General features: G+C 40.9%; 1 protein-coding gene across 1 annotated transcript in view; it reads left to right on the top strand.

Moving 5' to 3' along the window:
• Positions 1 to 5,623, top strand: part of LOC124605995 (fibronectin type 3 and ankyrin repeat domains protein 1) — a 104,158-nt gene extending 98,535 nt beyond the window's left edge. Inside the window, exon 5 of the mRNA XM_047137958.1 lies at positions 5,233 to 5,623. Coding sequence (XP_046993914.1) covers positions 5,233 to 5,391 — 159 coding nt within the window. The 3' untranslated portion in view covers positions 5,392 to 5,623. The remainder of the gene's footprint in view (positions 1 to 5,232) is intronic.
• The last annotated feature ends 9,924 nt before the right edge of the window (positions 5,624 to 15,547 follow it).

Here is a 15,547-nt window from a genome sequence, read left to right as displayed (position 1 = left end):
GTCGACTTAACTATTATTGACTGTTATACATTGATGCCACCACTACTTGATACACATGATGAACATCTGATTTTGACAGAATTGCATTTACACAGTTAACACTATTCAATTACACAGTAGTACTTAATGTGGATGAAAGATGAATGAGTGTGTTTTGCGTGCTTTCCTTTCCTAATCCTACCCACCTATCTCCTAAATATTATTTTATTTGTTTGTAGTGGCTTGCACTGACACCCATAAATATTATAGGTTTACTGATATTTGAGTATTTGTAATAGTTAATATGACAATTATCTGACATCTTTTGTGTGTTTATTAGAATTTGTATGTTTAGTGTAAGAGCATTGTAAAAGCATTTGTATGTGTTTTCAAACTATTGTTCATGCCTGAACTGTCAGATTAGTGAAGGTGAATATTATGGACTGTTACCTGCACTTTTCAACGTAATGTGTGACACTTAGGAATGATTAATTTCTGCTGATGAACTGTGTGATCAGTGATAGTGAATATCATGGACTGCTCTCTGGACCTGCTCATCATTGCTAGGTGCAACTGATGGACTACTTGTATGGAAATGAAGTCACTTCTTGCTGTCTGCACCTACTCAACATTGCTGGGTGCCACTGATGAACTGCTTCTACTGAACTAATGTGACTTGTTGCTGTGTGTACCTCTGCAACTTTACTGGGTGCCACTAATGGAACTACTTCTACTGGAATGATGTCACTTGTTGGTGTCTGCACCTGCTCTCAACATTGCTGGGTGCAACTGATGGACTGCTTCTACTGAAATGATGTCACTTCTTGGTGTCTGCACCTGCTCAACTTTACTGGGTGCCACAGATGGAACTGCTTCTACTGAAATGATGTCACTTGTTGGTGTCTGCACCTACTCAACATTGCTGGGTGCAACTGATGGACTGCTTCTACTGAAATGATGTCACTAGTTGGTGTCTGCACCTGCTCTCAACATTGCTGGGTGCAACTGATGGACTGCTTCTACTGAAATGATGTCACTTGTTGGTGTCTGCACCTGCTCATCATTGCTAGGTGCAACTAATGGAACTGCTTCTACTGAAATGATGTCACTTCTTGGTGTCTGCACCTGCTCAACATTGCTGGGTGCAACTGATGAACTGTTTCTACTGAAATGAAGTCACTTGTTGCTGTCTGCACCTGCTCAACATTGCTGGGTGCAACTGATGGACTGCTTCTACTGAAATGATGTCACTTCTTGGTGTCTGCACCTGCTCAACTTTACTGGGTGCCACAGATGGAACTGCTTCTACTGAAATGATGTCACTTGTTGGTGTCTGCACCTACTCAACATTGCTGGGTGCAACTGATGGACTGCTTCTACTGAAATGATGTCACTAGTTGGTGTCTGCACCTGCTCTCAACATTGCTGGGTGCAACTGATGGACTGTTTCTGCTGAAATGATGTCACTTGTTGGTGTCTGCACCTATTGACCATTGATGGGCTGGAATTATCAACTATTTTTTTTTAATAATTAAAAGTATTTTATTTGAACATTTGTATAAACTGATTTTTTATGTATTGTGTAAACTATTATGTAAAGCCACATGTATGAAAAGAATTTGTATTGCCTACTGTATTTTATATATTAGGTTATTGAAAGGTCAGTGCAAAGCCAAAATTTTAACTAATTATGTGATATTTAGGTATTAATATTATCTTTTGTTTCATCTGTATTTTTGTGGACGAATTTGGTGGTATTTTCACCACCAATGCTGGCAAAAATACCATCAAATTCTGGCCTGTGGAGGAGGGGCATATGAAAGGTGGCTACACTGAGCCACTGCGCCACAGATTGCGCCAAAGAGTATTATTAAGCCGCCTTCACAGTGCTTGTCGAGAGCTCGTAGAAGTCAGTGCGTGGGCAGAGCTCGTAGAAGACAGTTCGTGTTGAGATGTGCTAGTGGGCAAGGCTTGTCGAGATGTTGTAGTAAGGAGTGTTTGTTCCATGTTTTATCCAGTTATTTGATGGGAGAGATAGCAGATGTTATTGTAACGATCAGAGTGCTTTTGGTCAATATATATGAAGGTAAAAACCACAATGTTCTTTTATTATTTGTGTGTCTCAAATAATGCATCATTACAGGTTCAGTCAACAAAGCATCTGGCTTGTGTTCTTGTATTAGAGTGTAATTCTGGTTTTCTTGCGAAATTATAGTTTTTCTAATGTTCTTTTATCACGTCAGTATAATTGGTATTTAAAAATTCTTGTCTTGTTGGAGAAGAACCGTGCCAGATGTGTACGTTGAGTTATACTTCCACATACAGAACAGTTATACTTGTGCTTTGGTTTAGTAGGTTTTATAGTTGCTGGGGACTTAATTAATTAACTGTGTTTACGAAAATTTTCTTTCATTGTTTGTTGTTATTCTATGCAGTCAGATTGCGTAATAATATTAGTCAGGGCCAACCGTTTACGAGACTTGCGTAATCGGACATACAGCTACGAAAAATCAAAAGTATTTTCAATCGTATTTAATTAAGCCCCCATGCATTGTTCAGTGCTGTATTGAGTAGAGCGTTGTGTCGCGCATTTGCGAATTTCGAGATGGTAAAGTTAGAGCAGCAAGAAAATCTTTACAGAGATGCAGGAAGCCTACGATGATGAGTGCTTAAGCCGTACTCGATGTTACGAATCGTTCACACAGTTTTAAAATGGCCGGACCTGCGTCCGGGACGCACTTCGACGTCTACCGACGACGCTCCTGTCAGGAATGTCAACAAAATTTTGCGTGCCAATCGAAGACTGACTGTCCGAGAAATTGCAAAAAGATATAGTATCATGTGGTGATATCTTGACACAGCACCTTTGAATGCATCGTGTTGCCACCAAGTTTGTTCCACAGCTTGAGTCAAGACCAAAAAGACCTTCACCTCGCAGTCTGTGCGGAAGTTCTGGATAGCACAAATGAGAACGAGATGTTCCTTAAGAGAATCATAACTGGTGATGATACGTTTTTCCCAAAGTTGAAAACCCCGATGAAAGGACGAAGATTTGCAATGATTAAAGAAAATTCGTTGGCGGCGCTTCGCGCGATCCATCAAAAGACGTACCAAGACTGCTTCCAGAAGTGGAAACGGCGTTGGGAGCAGTGTATCAATTGTGGAAGAGGGTACGAGGTCTGTCTAAAAAGTATCCGACGTTTGATTTTCCCGCACAAAATAGAGACGACAGCGCAGCGCGACTGTACACATTAAAGGAAGAGACCTTTATGTGCATGCGTGAATTTTGTCCCCGCCTGCCTGTTGGTCGCTGAGTGAGGTGCTACACATTGAGGAAAGATACTGCACCAAATTTTGTCAAAAGCTTGGTGATTCTCAAAGCGAAACAATTCGTAAGATTCAGCAGGTGTTTGGAGAAGATGCGATGGGTGTAACACAAATTAAGGAGTGGTTCAACCGATTCAAAAATGGCTGCACATCAGCAGAGAGTGACCAGCGTTCTGGCAGGCCCCAAACTGCTCGGAGTGCGGCTGTTGTAGAGAGGGTGCCAAATTTGATGATGGCAGATCGTCGGTTGACCGTGTGGGTGTCTGCCCAAGAGGTTGGAGTGAGTAAAGATTGTGCACGTGCAATTTTGCTTGATGATTTGAACATGCACCGAGTAGCTGAGAAATTCGTGCCCAAGTCGCTGTCGCCGGAACAAAAAAAAAACCGTTTTGACGTTGCACTGGACCTTCTGGACACCACCTGGGTTTCTCAACACTGTGTTAACTGGAGATGAGTCGTGGGCGTACGGATACTACTCAGAAACAAAAAGACAGTCGTCGCAATGGAAGCATCCCGAGTCTCCAAGGCCAAAGAAAGTGTGGCAGGTGCGAAGCAAAATCAAGGTGATGCTGACTGTCTCCTTTGATGTCCGTGGAATTGTGCATCACGAATACGCACCAAAAGGACAAACAGTGACAGAGGAGTACTATGAAGATGTTCTCCGACGACTCCGTGACGCAGTTAGGCGCAAAAGACCAGACATGTGGACGGCGAAAAACTGGCAATTGCATCACGACAATGTCTGCGCACATCCATCCCACTTGATCCAAAATTTCTTGGCCAAACATGGAATTACAGTCGTTCGCGAACCTCCTTACTCTCCAGACATGGCTCCTTGCGACTTCTGGTTGTTTCAAAAATTGAAGACGCCACTGAAAGGATACTGTTTTGAGAGTAAAGAAAATGCGGAATACGACGACGAGGTTGAACACCATTCCAAAAGAAGACTGCCAGAGGTGTTTCCGGCAGTGGAAGGATCGGTGGGCTAAGTGTGTGCAAGCACAAGGGGCCTACTTTGAAGGGGATTAGGGTCCCACCCCCATCAGGTATTCGAAATATTTTTTCAGGCCAAAGGTCAGATACTTTTTAGACAGGCCTCGTATTTTGAAGACTATGGACAAGAAATAAAAGGTAAGTGTAAGAAATATTGTGGACGAAGTTTCGGAATTCTTTGAGCAGACCTTGTATATCCTACCAGGTCTGGTAACAATATTAAACACGAGAAACATTATTGTGCCGTTCTCCTGGTCACAGAAAATTGCAGCTCCAATCGTTCAAATATTTGCCGATAGTGTGTACACGTACAAAGTTACGCTGACATCCGGCCAAGTCTTCTGGCTGTTTCACTTCTATCGCCAGGCGGTGTATTTCCTTCCAGACATATGTCTACAGGACTTGTTTTAATAGTTTTGTCCAGTACTGTTTCGTGTAAGAATATGAGACTCATTCTTTTAAACACCCCATATGTTTCCAGAATAGGATTTTCACTCTGCAGCGGAGTGTGCGCTGATATGAAACTTCATGGCAGATTAACACTGCGTGCCGGACCGAGACTAGAACTCGGGACCCTTGCCTTTCGCGGACCAGGTAGGAGACGGGGTACTGGCAGAAGTAAAGCTGTGAGGACGGGCCTTGAGTCGTGCTTGGGTAGCTCACTTGGCAGAGTACTTGCCCGCGAAAGGTAAGGGTCCCGAGTTCGAGTCTCGGTCCGGCACACACTTTTAATCTGCCGGGAAGTTTCACCCCATATTGCTTAATTTATCTGACGCTGCTTGGCGAGTAAGAAACGTAGTGCTAGGAATAGCCTGAGGCTTCATTACCCTGATGCAAATCTCAAGAAAAGAGAGAAGTTATTGATAAATAGAGTTACTGAATTATGTATCACTTTTATTCGTTAATTCTGAGGATTCTTTCTAATTCTTTCAGGAAATCGTCCGACTGCTGATGAACGCTGAAGATGATGCCAGGAATGGCAAGCGCAAGGCAACGCCAGAGGAGAAGGATCTGCAGAAACAAGACGCTCGACCATCCTCCCACTCTGCTATGGTCTTAGCGTCAGCGAAGGCGAAGGAGGTGGCCCTCTAAACCGAACGGGCACAGTCAGGCGAGACGAGGAGTATCATAAAAACTGGACACTGACTGAAACCTTTTGAACATAACCTTGCCGGTGCTTGGATTTTGTTGCACGCACGACAAATTGTAACTACAGTCAGCTGTCGAATAACAATGTCAAAAATCAATTGCTGGCCGATATCTTGGAAGTTGGTAAGGAAAGGTGTACTCGCAGCGACGATGTATAAATGATTCATCATCCAAATACGCGAGAATGCGAGATTATTAGTAGCGTAAGTTCGCTGGGAAACAGTTACATTGAGGAATGAAAGACGGAACTGCATGATATGGACCTCAGAGTTCTAATTATTTTAAAAAAACTGCATCTTAAAACTATTGTAATATTGTTGTTGCTGTTGTTGTTGTTGTGGTCTTCAGTCCTGAGACTGGTTTAATGCCGTTCTCCATGCTACTCTATCCTGTGCAAACTTCTTCATCTCCTAGTACTTACTGCAACCTACATCCTTCTGAATCTGCTTAGTGTATTCATCTCTTGGTCTCCCTCTACGATTTTTACCCTCCACGCTGCCCTCCGATGCTAAATTTGTGATCCCTTGATGCCTCAAAACATGTCCTACCAACCGATCCCTTCTCCTAGTCAAGTTGTGCCACAAACTTCTCTTCTCCCCAATCCTATTCAATACCTCCTCATTAGTTACGTGATCTACCCACCTTATCTTCAGCATTCTTCTGTAGCACCACATTTCGAAAGCTTCTATTCTCTTCTTGTCCAAACTGGTTATCGTCCACGTTTCACTTCCATACATGGCTACACTCCATACAAATACTTTCAGAAACGACTTCCTGACACTTAAATGTATACTCGATGTTAACAAATTTCTCTTCTTCAGAAACGCTTTCCTTGCCATTACCAGTCTAGATTTTATATCCTCTCTACTTCGACCATCATCAGTTATTTTGCTCCACAAATAGCAAAACTCCTTTACTACTTTAAGTGTCTCATTTCCTAATCTAAAATGTATGTTAAATCTTATGGGACTTAATTGCTAAGGTCATCAGTCCCTAAGCTTACACACTACTTAACCTAAATTATCCTAAGGACAAACACACGCCCATGCCCGAGGGAGGACTCGAACCTCCGCCGGGACCAGCCGCACTTCCTAATCTAATTCCATCAGCATCACCCTACTTAATTAGACTACATTCCATTATCCTCGTTTTGCTTTTCTTGATGTTCATCTTATAACCTCCTTTCAAGACACTGTCTATTCCGTTCAACTGCTCTTCCAAGTCCTTTGCTGTCTCTGACAGAATTACAATGTCATCGGCGAACCTCAAAGTTTTTATTTCTTCTCCATGGATTTTAATACCTACTCCGAATTCTTCTTTTGTTTCCTTTACTGCTTGCTCAATATACAGATTGAATAACATCAGGGAGAGGCTACAACCCTGTCTCACTCCCTTCCCAACAGCTGCTTCCTTTAATGTCCCTAGACTATTATATATTAATATAATATTGTAATATTAGTCTATGTAAATTAGATACGCTGTCGAAGGAAAGTTTACGCGAATTGGTATTCAAGTTGTACAAGGTGTGTTCCATAAGTAATTCGACCAAATTAATAAAAAAATCATTTATTGAATATATTCGCACAAATAGTCAAAAATTTTCAAAATAGCACCCTCTTGCGTCGATACACTTCTGGAGGCGGTGTTTCCAAGCCTGGAAGGCATCCTGGAATGCCTTTTCCGGAATGTCCTTCAGAGCTGATGTAACATGCGCCTGGATGCTTTCAGTCGTGTCCCATTGTTTTCCTTTCATGACTCCTTTTAACCGAGGAGACAAGAAAACGTCAGCGGGAGCCAGGTCAGGACTGTAGGAAGGCTGGGGAACCAGTGGGGTCTTGGTCCTCGCCAGGAAGTCGTTGACAATGAAGGCGCTGTGACTCGGCGCGTTGTCGTGGTGAACTTTCCACGTGTCCTTGATGTCGCTTCGGCAGCGCGAGACCTTCTTTTTCAGTCTTTTGAGCACTTCCAAGTACAAAGCTGAGTTCACTGTAGTCCCGGTAGGTACGAATTCGTGGTGGACAATGCCTCTGACGTCAAAGAAGACAATGAGCATGGTTTTGATCCTGGACTTGCTTATACGTGCATTCTTGGGACGGAGTGACGATGGGGTGTGCCACTCTGAACTCTGCCTTTTTGTCTCAGGGTCGTACTCAAAAATCCACGACTCATCACCAGTGATAACTGAGTTTAAAAAATGAGGATCATTTTCACACATTTCTAACATTTCTCGGCACCGAAGCACTCACATGTGCTTGTGTTCGTCTGTCAACACTTTTGGGACGAGTTTGGCACACGCCTTTCTCATGTTCAAATCTTCGGTCACAATACGGAAAACGGTTGTTTTTGACATGTTTAGAGTTTGTGAAGGCTCAGCTGTCTGTCAGAGTTCAAACAATCGAACACACGCGTCACATTTTCGTCGACTCGTGCGGTTGATGGCCGTCCACTGCGAGGTTCGTCGGTAATCTCCTCTCGGTCCTCCATTGACGACTTGTGCCATCGGAAAACTTGTGATTTGGACAAGCAATCAGTCCCAAAGGCATGCTGAAGTAATCGAAACGTTTCGGTGGCGGACTTCCCAAAGTTTAGCGCAAAATTTGATAGCGTACCTATGCTCTACAGAATGATCCATTGTGCCGTGTTACATAAACTCAAAACGGGGTTGACGGAAACGCACGTCCTGACTCTCCGGCAGCTCGCAGCCGAATGAGACAAAGAGCGTTTTGAAGCTAACATCTTCCCCTCCATTATGGAGCGCGCACTCTATCTTATTCGACAGTCTAAGCTCCTTTTACACGATCAACTTTCTTCTCGTCTATCGGAGGCAAGTGACTCTTACTGCAGCAGCTCTGGCCTTTTATTTCTGCACTAAGTCTCGTCTGCTTTTAGTGGTCGTTTTTGTTTACACGTCAGCACCAGAATTGTGTGTGTCGAGACAGCTGTTAGCGGTGCAGTTTGGGACCTAAACAGTAAAAATGAGGTTATGAAGGACTACCCCTTTTATGAAAAAATTGGAATATAGAAATAAAAATTAGGAATAAGCAACGACAATAGAGTTTATAAATGACCAAAACAGAGTGCTTGGTAGATGTTCTTTCCAAAGGTCGTGTGGTAAATTCTCGATACTCCTTAGAACTGCAAGAATAGGGAAAATGTTGTCCAAATATTTAAAAACATACACATTTAGTTGCTCGAGAAAATATATACTTGCAAACGCATCAAACAATATGTACAACGCGTAAAAGAACCTTTTTACTTTATCCTATGTATCTTGTTTTCGTGCTAAGTACCAAATAACATCGAAAATTATTTTTCTCGTCAAATAAATCTGACTTTTTTAATTGTTGAAATAATTTTCATCAAAACACGTTTCTCTATTTGCGTCTCTTGTTTATGCATAGTGTAGTTTTTTCTGTAAAACGTAAATAAGTTTTGCTTTCAGATATTTAGTTCTCTTGTAGGAGATAACTAGACCACTAGCAGGAAATGTGTCACGACAACAAAGAGCAAGAAGGCAGGAAAGCACAAAATCTGTTTCTGTAATAGGAGTGAAGCGTGCCAGAATTGGTTAACTTCTAGTAGACGCCGCTATAGACCCACGTTCGTGCTCATGCTCAGTGTGCAGCATACTCGGAAATTAGGACTCCACACTCGGCACAGTCTATACATCACTGACGTCATAGATACACTCGCAACGTAGTTGGCTGCTGATTTACACGCATAAACGAAAGTCTCACGCACTACGAGCAGTCGACATTTACCAGAAAGTCGCTCGTGTAAAACAGGGTTGATGGCTGTTTTCGAGTGTTGCTGTTACGTTCATTCATATTTCCTGCAGATAACATAACTGTTGTTGCCGACAGAACTAGTAGGAACATGTGAACCTACTTGAAGAACTATGTCGTACCTTTAACGTTTTAGCAAGTTAAGTCTCAGTTTGACTCTTTCACGAAGCGCAGTGACAAGAGCAACAGCAATTTTTTCCCATTCAAAGCTACTCAGACCAGTTCCTCAGATCCATCTGAAGCACGCTGTAATAATCGTTCTTTGTCTCCTCCGAGTAGGTGTGTCTCGTCTTCTTTGCTCCTTCATTTAAACATATATCCCTCTTTCTTATTTGCCTTTTGAAATAATTGAATAAATAATTGCAGAAGTTTTCTGGACTTTCGTTGTTGAACATTTTCGTCACAGACGTTACTTGTAAAACCAATAACATATTACATATTCTGTGGACGTTGGAGTCCTATAGCTACGTGATTGTCCATATATCAGACGAAATTATAATGAGTGTGGGTATCCACTGATATTCATCAGATGGGGATGGAGTAGGGGACGGGGACGTCAAGACTCTGAAATATTCATGTTTTATGTAACTATGTTAGTGACGTGCGACAAGAACTTAATTTTACAAGAGTCACAGAAAATTTACTGTGTACCAGCGATTTGTTGCTTATTCACTCAATATTTTTCAGCCAAATTATTTTCCTGCTTAAAAGACAAGAATAATTTCACAATTATCTTCAAACTAAATGTAACTGATTATGAGTGTGATACATTGGTCAAGTTGATGAACCGAAATTATACACATCATTATTTGATTAAACCTGCTATGTATCCAGCAAAATGACAAAAAACGTAGGAAATAAAACATTAAAATATTCACAAAAATATTCTTATTCTTACATCTGTAACATAAGGTTGATAGCGAAAGCAAAATGTGCAATATGAAAGAATTGTCTTGGGTTCAACAAAAATATGATTACCTAATATTCCCAAAAAGCTAAAATGCAGATTACTTTTAAAAAAAAAAGTTTATTAGATTTCGCTGTCATCTGTATCTCTGCTGACAAATATCACACCTGTTTATGTTAATGGGTATCACATATATTGCATTGTTTCATGTCTTCAATTTTTTTAACTATGACTTGTGTAAATGAAATTCAACAAATATGTATTGGAAGCTACATCTTTGTGTTTCTTGTGTACGTTTACCCAGGCCCAGAATTAGACTGCACAAATGTGAGAAACCTGCTAAAACGACAGTCATATGGCAGACGGAACTGACTAATAATAGTATAGGGTTGAACGAAGACAGTGTTCAACTCCGTAGTTTTATTCACACAGTGCATCCAAACTAGTAAATTATGGAATTCTGAACTTAATATCAGCGTGCTGAGAGGTGTCACTTTACCACAACGTCTAGTTCAATAAGGAGCAAACTCTTATTAGAGATGAGATCTTTTCGATCTTGACAAAAGTTGCACGCCACATTTCTCCCAATGATAGCTTAAAAAAATGGCGTGTCCTTGTCCTCGAAGAAGTATATTCGGTATGAAAAAGAAAAATAATAAAGTGCATAATAAAGTAATGTATTTTATTTATATTAATCAATAGATTACTAAAAGCTCGTTCAACTCTGACTGTAATTGCAGGAACTGTAAACGAAAATAATAGAGCCTATTTTGTGGTGGGCGAAAACATTTTATGTCTGTCAATAATATCAGTGATTGGTAGATTTGTAGGTATTGTGCCTTTACCACCCAGAAATCATATTACATTGTTGCTTCAGGTAAGAAATTATTAATATAATAAATATTTTGGTATTTATAATAAGGATGAAATGTAAATAAACTAAAAGTTGTTACATGTATCTGAATATCGGTATTACAAAGAAGAAATTAAAAAATTTGTATCTGGAGCGATGATAATTGATTGTTTATAACATTAGGTTAGATTTTATCTGTGAGTTTGCTTCTTAACTTGTAATAGTATTGAAAAATACACTTGTATTTCATCAGCAATATTTTCAGCAGCTGTAAGTATATCTTGAAATATTGAAACTTAATTTTCTCTGTGCTGCTCCAGAATATTTGTAATAATTTTAGTATATGGGTATGCATTTTTACTATGCCCAGTTCAAGTGCCTGCGAAGTCAGACATATTGATTCTAGCAACAGAAGCAATTGCTTTGGAGTAAGTGCAAGTATTGTACAACTGGTAAGCCGTCTGTTTTGATTTAGCTTTTGTATCCTAAGAGAAATTCTCTATTTGGTTCACAACTTTTGTGAAATTATCTGCAATCTGTTCAATACTTTTATGTTTTTGTGTCCATCGAATTCCACACAGCAAAGAAATATTCGATGCTATAGCTCTTTTGGTCAAAAATCCTTGAAACAACTTATTTATAACTTTTTTCTACTACATTCCGGAAATCTGCTAAACCACTTAAGTCAGGCACAACCAATTGAGGTGGTGAGAAGAACGTTGTGCAAACATTGTTTTTGGGTACCGAAGACAAATTTTTGTTGGCAAGCCTTCCTTCTTTTCCTGTCATAATAGAGCCGCCATCACTGGAGCCCAGAAGTAATATTAGTAAGAAAAAGAAGATCGGTCATACCCTTGCCAGCTGAATTTCCAGATTCGTTTTATACGAAGTTCATTTCACACTACACATGCTTAACCGTTATGGTTCCGTGATCAGCAGACTACACCTGCCAGGTTATTGTTAATGATATTTTGAGAGAGAATCGACTAAAAACCTGAGGGAATTGCACATGAGGCCAGAAGGTCCGTCCCTCAGTTTCCAGAATCATAACTGTAAAGTTAAATGTTGTTGCTAGGTGGGTTCCACAAGATCCGAGTGAAGAGCGGAAAGCAGGTCGCGAAATAATCGCGGAAGAATTGCTTAAACGTCGTTGAACAGGAGAAAAATTTCTGGAAAGAACTGTTACATTTGATGAAACATGGATATGATTGTTTATGTTGCTTTGTGGAAATTTTTAATGAAGTGTCCTTTTACATTAGAAAATATGGATTACTGCTATCATTTCATGGACATTTTACCTTATTGCAAGAGCTGCGGTTTGTATTCCGCCGGTAGTCGCGCAACGGCCTGCGCGAAAATTGGGCGTGGCTCACTCAACACAGCCATAGAAGGGGATGGCAGGGCAGCGCAGCGAAGGAAATACTTAGCTACGAAGTGTGTGCGCATACTGGGAAGCAGTTCCCACTATCGCGCCCACCCGGAAAGAGCAGAAGGTCTGTGACCGCCCGTCAGCTGCATGGCGCTCATGCAGTGAACTTTGTTTCGGACACTGAGCGGCCAAGGCGGGAGCAGGCACTGTGCTGATCTGCTCTGCCCTGTGGCTCAATTTGCACTGTTGCATTTACAAACATGAGTCACAAAACCCTGATCTGTGCTACCCTTCCCTGACATTCGTCGTCAGCGCTCCACTATGCACCTAGTCTATAGCGGTTGGATGGAAACGCACACCAAAATCAGTTATACTGATGTTGAGGTTCGAGGTCGATCATCGAAATCAAGCATTCCGGTGGTTTGGGGACTCAATCCTGTAGGGAACAGAAAGCTACCTTATCCATACAATTAGCTTACTTACCAGAAATGTTAATGTCTATCCATATTATTTGTACTGTATTTCTAACATAAATATCGTCTTTACTTCTGCCAGTACCTCGTCTCCTACATTCCAAACTTTACAGAAGGTCTCCTGCGAACCTTGCAGAACTAGCACTCCTGAAAGAGGAGAGCTAGTTCTGCAAGGTTGGCAGGAGAGCTTCTGTAAAGTTTGGAAGGTAGGAGACGAGGTACTGGCAGAAGTAAAGCTGTGAGGGGGGGGGGGGGGCGTGAGTCGTGCTTGGGTAGCTCAGTTGGTAGAGCACTTGCCCACGAAAGGCAAGGGGCCCCAAGTTCCAGTCTCGGCCCGGCACACAGTTTTAATCTGCCAGGAAGTTTCATATCAGCGCACGCTCCACTGCAGAGTGAAAATCTTATTCTGGATAAATATCATCCTTTAGAACACGAAGGTTTACAGTTACATCTTAAATGAAATGTAGAATCAAATACAGTAGAACCCCTCTAATCCGACCTTGGATGGTCCGTCACTCCGGTTAGTCCGACCATGCTGAGGCTCGCGAGCCTGTGCCGACTTGTCACTGACTGAACGCCTGTCGGGCCATTGTTGCGGTGTCTATCGCTGTGCATATTGTTATACTGTACGTTTTTGTGCAGTTTTATCCTTTGTTGGGATTAAAAAACGTCGTTGTTTGCTTTATTCCGTGTTCTCTACAGTCGTTATTACTGTAGATTCATTGTGTGTACAGTTGTCTGTTTTTCAACATGTCTGCATTCAAACGTAAACACGTAACTCTTTCACTAAATGAAAAATTAGCAGTGCTACAAAGACTGGACGAAGGAGTATCGCTCCAAAAAATTGCGAAGGAACTGAATGTAGGTGTTACGACAATTAAGGATTGGAGGAAGAATCGGAAAGACATTGAATCCTACACAGTTACCATGATGGTGAAACCACTCTGAAGAATCGTAAAACATTAAAAAAACCCAAACCTGAACTGCTTGATAACGCATTGTGGATGTGGTTTTGTGAAAAAAGAAGGAAAGGAACTCCGATATCCGGGCCAATCCTCAAAAGAAAAAACGAAGTTTTGCACAAAAAAACTGGAAGCCGAAAGTAAATTTGCTGCCAGTGAAGGCTGGATTGATCGATGGAAAACTCGTCATGGTGTCCGATTTGTTTCTATTTCAGGTGAAAAACTACCTGTCGATGCCGCAGCTGCTAAGGAGTTTTCTGTTAAGTTTCAAGAAATTGTAGAAGAAAATGAACTGTTACCCTGCCAAGTGTATAACATCGACGAGACAGGGCTGAACTTTAAAATGTTGCCAACAAAAACGCTCGCAGCTTCAAATGAACACGTGGTAGGAACGAAACTTATAACAGATGGAATAACAGTCATTCCTTGTAGCAACGCAGATGGTTCCCGCAAGCTCCCCTTGTTCGACATTGGCAAATCTAAGAAGCCAAAGGCATTCAAAAATATAAACTTATCTTCCTTGCCGGTTTATTACCGCAATCAAAAATCTGCTTGGATGGACTGCAACCTTTTTAAATCCTGGTTTTTCGACGAGTTTGGGCCATCGGTCGAAAAAGACTTGAAGCAAAAAAATCTGCCTGTTCGTGCTCTACTGCTGTTGGATAACGCACCATCACATCCATCTGAGGAAGATTTGGTGAAAGGGGACATAAAAGCTCTCTTTCTGCCTCCTAATGTGACCTTACTCATCCAACCAATGGATCAAGGCGTTATCGAATGGTTAAAAAGGCGATATCGCAGAAAGGATATCAGCTCAATCTTGGAAAAATCTGAAGGAGGTCATAACTTATTTGAGACAATGAAATCCCTGAACATCAAAGATGATATCTACACAATCGCTGCAGCATGAGATGAACTGAAACCTGACACATTGCGGAAATCGTGGCGTAAGCGTTGGCCACAAGTTATGACTGAAAATGAGTATACCGAAGATGAGCAAAACAACGACGCAGTGGAAATCGTTAAAGATCTACAAACTCTGGAGCCGAACGCTCCTGCCAATGAAGTTGGAGAGTGGTTCAACAAATGTGACAAAGACTGTGACTCTTTTGAAGAGTTCAGTGACGACCAGATTGTTTCCGCTGTTACCCAGGGAAACTGTGAATGAGGACTCGGAAGGCGAAGACGAACCCCCCACCCGGATTTCACACAACGATGCAAAAAACGCTTTTACATCGCCCTTCAATACATCGAGTAGAATCCAACTTCAACTCCAATGTACGTTTTGTGGATAAAAAATGGAGGGACACTACAGCTAAATCTAGAATAACATCTGCTAAACAAAAATATACAACTTTTTTCCAAGTAATTTGTTTTCGTTTTTACCGTAAAAACAATGCATACAGTATAATCATTTCTTAGTTTATACATGCAGTAGTTTATTTCTTTGTAAAAAATTTCTTTTTTATATACAGTGCTATAAACATTTTTTTAGTTTACAGTATATATCGTTTATACGTTATTAAGTACAGTACAGTACTGTAATTTGTTTGTCGTTTTTCCTTTTAAAAGCAATACATATTATAGTGTGTGTAGACGTTTTTTAGTTAATATATTGTTTAACACTGTGTAAAAAAACATCTTTTTATATTACTGTAGACGTCTTTTAGTTCTTAAAACGTTTAATTTGTTGTACTAAATGTCTTTTTATATTTTTTGCAATAAATATTAGATTTTTCGGATAATCCGA

Source organism: Schistocerca americana, chromosome 3, assembly GCF_021461395.2.
Source record: "Schistocerca americana isolate TAMUIC-IGC-003095 chromosome 3, iqSchAmer2.1, whole genome shotgun sequence".
In the NCBI taxonomy this organism is placed as follows: Eukaryota; Metazoa; Arthropoda; class Insecta; order Orthoptera; family Acrididae; genus Schistocerca; species Schistocerca americana.
This window is presented reverse-complemented; position numbering and strand designations above follow the sequence as displayed.